Here is a 771-nt window from a genome sequence, read left to right on the forward strand (position 1 = left end):
AGCGGGACGGGAGAAGCCGCGGATTTCCCCCCGCCCTCAGCCGAATGGGAAACACCAGGGGGGGGGAAAAAAAAAGAAACTCACTTAAATTGAGAGGTCCTTCCTCATCCGCCTGCGGCCACTGTGCTTTCGGGGAGCTCTGCAGAGGGCTCAGCGAGAGCTTGGAGCTCTTCTCCTCGGGGTTTTTCGGAGACGGGGACCCCGAAAGAGCCGACGGCACCTTCTTAAGGATGGGGGATCCCGGTTGCGAGAGGTTTTTTGAGAAGCCAGGAGGGGATTTGATGGCTTTATTAACGGGACCGTCCGGCGGGCGATCGCCGGCCTTGCCGAGCGCCAGGAGCGTGGGTCGAGGGGAACCGGCGGCGGCATCTTTGGGGGAACCGGATTTTTTGCCGAGGGTGGGAGACATGGGGCTGCCGTCGGGTTTGCCTTTTTGTTTCATCAGTTCGTAAAGCAAATCAATGGGAGCCCCGCTGCTCTCCGATTCGGCTACGCCGAGTTGCCGTAGGTGAGAACGGGCATGGCTGGATAAGCCTTTGCGGGTTTCGAAGCAGGCGCCGCACACTTCGCACGTCGTAAGGTTCTGGGCTAAAAAGAGAAAGGGAGGGTGGGGGGGAAAAAGAAAGAGAGAAAAAAGAAAATCAGGGCACGGTCGTGGCAAGAGGCACAAGGAGCAGCGTCCAGCCAGGTTGTTTCTCCCCCCACCCCCCCGAGGGATTTTTTTTGACCACCCCCAACCCTAATTTTGAACGTTACGACGCTCACCGGCAC

At 58.6% G+C, this 771-nt stretch overlaps 1 protein-coding gene across 1 annotated transcript in view; it reads right to left on the reverse strand.

Moving 5' to 3' along the window:
* The window catches only part of WIZ (widely interspaced zinc finger motifs), a 57,755-nt gene that overhangs the window by 6,614 nt on the left and 50,370 nt on the right, over positions 1-771 (reverse strand). Inside the window, exon 7 of the mRNA XM_019470590.1 lies at positions 85-322. Coding sequence (XP_019326135.1) covers positions 85-322 — 238 coding nt within the window. The remainder of the gene's footprint in view (positions 1-84; positions 323-771) is intronic.

Source organism: Aptenodytes forsteri, unplaced genomic scaffold (genome assembly GCF_000699145.1).
Source record: "Aptenodytes forsteri isolate BGI_AS27 unplaced genomic scaffold, ASM69914v1 Scaffold687, whole genome shotgun sequence".
In the NCBI taxonomy this organism is placed as follows: Eukaryota; Metazoa; Chordata; class Aves; order Sphenisciformes; family Spheniscidae; genus Aptenodytes; species Aptenodytes forsteri.